The sequence below is a fragment of the Miscanthus floridulus genome, chromosome 13 (genome assembly GCF_019320115.1).
Source record: "Miscanthus floridulus cultivar M001 chromosome 13, ASM1932011v1, whole genome shotgun sequence".
Classification (NCBI taxonomy): domain Eukaryota; kingdom Viridiplantae; phylum Streptophyta; class Magnoliopsida; order Poales; family Poaceae; genus Miscanthus; species Miscanthus floridulus.
The window spans coordinates 17,749,352-17,753,169 of NC_089592.1; the positions used below are offsets into that span (position 1 = coordinate 17,749,352).

Consider the following 3,818-nt stretch of genomic DNA (forward strand, 5'->3'; position numbering starts at 1 on the left):
TACATCCCTAAACCAAACCCAAACCCTAACCCTAACCCTAACCCTAACCCTAACCCTCCTCTTCTTCCATTGATGAATGGTTTGTGTCTTTGTGATCTATTCTGATGTACTATTTTCCTCCTCCTCCACGTCTTTACACAGGTCGGTAGCCGATGCGTCATCTTCTAGCTGTGGCTTAGAGCGAGCAAGGCAGCCACCCGCACCGTCGAGGAACGGGGCTGGAGAGGTGGCCATGGCCAACGAGGATGGCCTCCTACCGGTTGGCCTAGCCCCAGAGGGTGAGAATGATGACGACACTCGAGCCGACGCTGCTGTGTTGTTCGGTATCGATCTTGGGGACGGCTCTGCTGCTCCGATCGATGTGGACGCAGACGATGGCGAAGGGGGGACGGCGACTACGAACTCCAACGGCACTGGTCCTTCGGTTGCTGGTACAGGTAACACTAGTAAGCGCAAATCGCCTGTGTGGGCTGATTTTGAGGAGATCTATGAGGTTATTAATGGTTCTAGAATTTGCACCAATGCTGTTTGTAAGATGTGCAAAACTACCTTGTCTGCTAGATCTTCTGCTGGCACTGGTCACTTAAAAAGGCACCAAAAATCATGTAGGATTAAAACTGATCAACGTGCTAGGGTTCAATCTAGGCTTTCATACAATCCTAATGGTTCTGTTTATAACTGGGATTATAAACCTAAAGTTGCTAGATCTGAATTATGTCGTTTGATTGCTAAGCTTGATCTGCCTTTAGGAATTTGTGAGACTGATGCTTGGGAAGAATACATTGTTAGAGTTCATAATCCTAGGTTTGTGAAGGTCCCTAGACAGACCACCACTAGAGATCTTGGCAAACTTTTTAATGAACGATGTAATATAATTAAGAACTGTGTGTTGTCTAGTGCTTCTTCTGTTGGTCTGACATCAGACATTTGGTCTGGTAATGCAAAGGAAGACTATATCAGTGTTGTTGCTTATTATATGACTGCTGACTGGGAGTTGCAGAAAAAGGTAATTGGTCTCTGCTTGATTGAGGTAAAACATACTAGTGACAATATTGCAGAAAAAATTGCTTGTGTGATTGAAGCATTTGGTTTGCTTGACAAGGTGTTCTCTGTTACTCTTGGCAATTCTTCTTCCAATGCTAAGGCTATGGAAACATTGACACCTATGTTTGCTGGTTATCTGGGTTCTGAACCTGCACCTACACCTTCAGATCCTAATAAGGTTAAGTATCATCTTGTGCATCAATGTTGTGCTTGCCATATTATTAATATGATAGTAAAATCTGGCTTAAAAAGGTTCAAACCTTACACTGAGGATTTCAGAACTGCTATTAACTTTTTGAACTCATCTAATCAAAGGATTGCTTTGTTCAATAACTTTTGCATTACTAAGGGTGTTAGACCTAGAAAGTTTGGTTTGGATATGGATGTTAGATGGAATGCTACATATCTTATGCTTAAACACCTGCTTCCATATAAGGATGTTTTTTCTGTGTTCATTAATTCCAACTATGGCTCAACGTTGTTAACTGCAAGTCACTGGTATATTGCTGCTAAAATACTTGAATTCCTAGAAGTTTTTTATGACTCCACAGTCACTCTTTCTGGTGTTTACTATCTAACTAGTCCACTTATTCTGCACCATCTGCTAGATATTATAACTCATTTGCATGAAAGTTCAAAGAATCAGAATCTGTTTTCTGTTGTCTATCCTATGAAGCTTAAATACCTAAAATACTGGAAGGACATATCTCTGTTGTATTCATTTGCATTCATTCTTGATCCTAGAGGTAAAATGAGAGGTTTATTTAATGTTCTTACCATAATGCAACAAAAAACTGGTTTTGACTACAGTTCTTATTACGGTATTGTGAAAACTAAAATTTTCAAGTTGTTTAACAAGTATGAAGAAAAGTTTGGTGCAGCTAGGTCTCAAAGGAGGGCTGCACATCCTGCAAGCATCACAGGTAAGAGGAAGCATGCATGGGGAAGAATTTTTGGAGGCCCTGGAGCATCAGGTGTTGTTGGACCTTCCCCTGCCTCTGCTCCTAGTCCTTCTTTATCTACTTCTGCTGCTGCTTGTGAGCTATCTACTTATCTGGACAGTGACAATGTCACTACATATGAGGATGACTTTGATCTACTTCTCTGGTGGCGTGACCATAAGCTAACATATCCAGTGCTTTCTATCATGGCTAGAGACATTATGTCAGTTCCTCGTTTCAACAGTGTCTTCAGAATCTTGTTTCAGCTTGACAGGAAGAATACTTGAGGAGCGACGTCGTCGACTATTGCCTGAACATGTTGAGATGCTTGCTTGCATAAAAGATTGGGAGCTGGGTGAAAGAAGATTGCAGCATGATGTTGACAACTAAGAACTGGTAGACTCCTTCGAGTATCTCTATCTTGATGAAGATGCATCTACTTCTGGTTCCGGGGCTCCTTCTGCTACCATATCTGCATCTATGGCTTCTGCATCTGGTGGTTGAGATTGAGAGTTGACAGTGAGACAGTGAGATTGTGAGACTTGAGAGGTGAGCTGAGAGCCTGAGAGCCTCAGACTTGATTATGATATGTATCTGTGATATATCATGTAAACCTTTGAACATGTTTAAGACTTATAAGAGCTGTGCTGCACTCTTTTTCCTTTTCTGGGGTTTCTCACAAGGGTGAATTTTACCCAGAAAGGTTTTTAATGAGGCAGCATTGCACACAGCTCAGTTATCCTTTTAATTTCCTCTTGTTCTCTGTGTGTATGGTTTTGGTTTTAGTTTGAAGCTCTTCTGGGAAAAAAATACTTCAAATTTGAATACTTCTTGTTGAGATGAATTTTTTGATGTGTTTTTGAACCCTACGGGCCTCGGGCTGGCACGACCTGGTGATTTGGCCGTGCCTACCAGGCCGGCACGGCACGGATTTAGGCCCACAGGCCCGTGCTTGGGCTGTTGACTAGGCACGAGGCCCGCAGCGGCATGGCACGGGAGGCACGGCGTGCCGTGCTGGCTCGACATCCTCCGGGCCGTGCATGTCCCGTGCCCGGGCCGTGCCGAGCCGGGCCGACCCGATGGCCAAGTATACTCACGTGCTATCGCGGTCCAGCAGCGAAATCCAGCCCACGGCGTCCGCTCGCGCTGCGCTCCCCCGCGCCCAGGCCGCAACCTGGGACTGGGCCAGAATTTCCCTTGCCCGCCTGGGCCGAATCTAGCCCAAGCGCCCGAAGCCGTTCATCGCGATCGGACGGTCGGGCGGTGATCTCGGCGGAATAAAACCCCCCCGCCGCGCCGGTCATCCAAAACCTTAGTTTCATTTCTTCCCCGCCTTCTCTCTCTTTGCCGGACACGGAAAGGAAAGAGAAGCAGAGCAGCGCCGCTGCCGGTCCCCTCGCCGGCGCGTGCTCGCCTTGGGCTGAGTGCACCGCCGTCGAGCGGTCTAGGCGACGGTGCCCTAGTCCCCCACACGCGTTACGGTGGGGCTCGCCCTAAACCCTAGCTCCTCCCCCCTTTCTCCTTTGTCATCCCTCAGTGTAGCAGACGCCGGAGAAGAATTGCGGCGCCGCCGCGGGTCCCCTCGCCGGAGCGCGCGCTCCCCAGTGGGTGAGCACGCCGCCGTCGAGCGGTCTTGTGATGGTGCCCTCGGCCGAGGCTCGCGCGCACGGCGATGAGCGTGGCATACATGTGTTCTCTTAGTTTCTACAATGTTATTTTTGGAATTGAGGTGTCATACATCTTCAGTTATTTCTGGTAAGTGACCACGTTCACTTATATCGGAAGGGATGAATAAGCTTGGTGGATTAATTTTCTTAACATTGATTTGGTGCT

At 46.8% G+C, this 3,818-nt stretch overlaps 1 protein-coding gene across 1 annotated transcript; it reads left to right on the top strand.

Moving 5' to 3' along the window:
• Positions 1-232: 232 nt before the first annotated feature.
• LOC136499532 (zinc finger BED domain-containing protein RICESLEEPER 2-like) lies at positions 233-2,272 on the top strand. Its single transcript, XM_066495150.1, has one exon. The coding sequence runs from the start codon at positions 233-235 to the stop codon at positions 2,270-2,272; it is 2,040 nt and encodes a 679-aa protein (XP_066351247.1).
• The last annotated feature ends 1,546 nt before the right edge of the window (positions 2,273-3,818 follow it).

What these genes read in the sequence shown, in the direction of transcription:
- LOC136499532 (XM_066495150.1), top strand. Translation starts at nt 233, where the DNA reads ATGGCCAACGAGGATGGCCTCCTACCGGTTGGCCTAGCCCCAGAGGGT.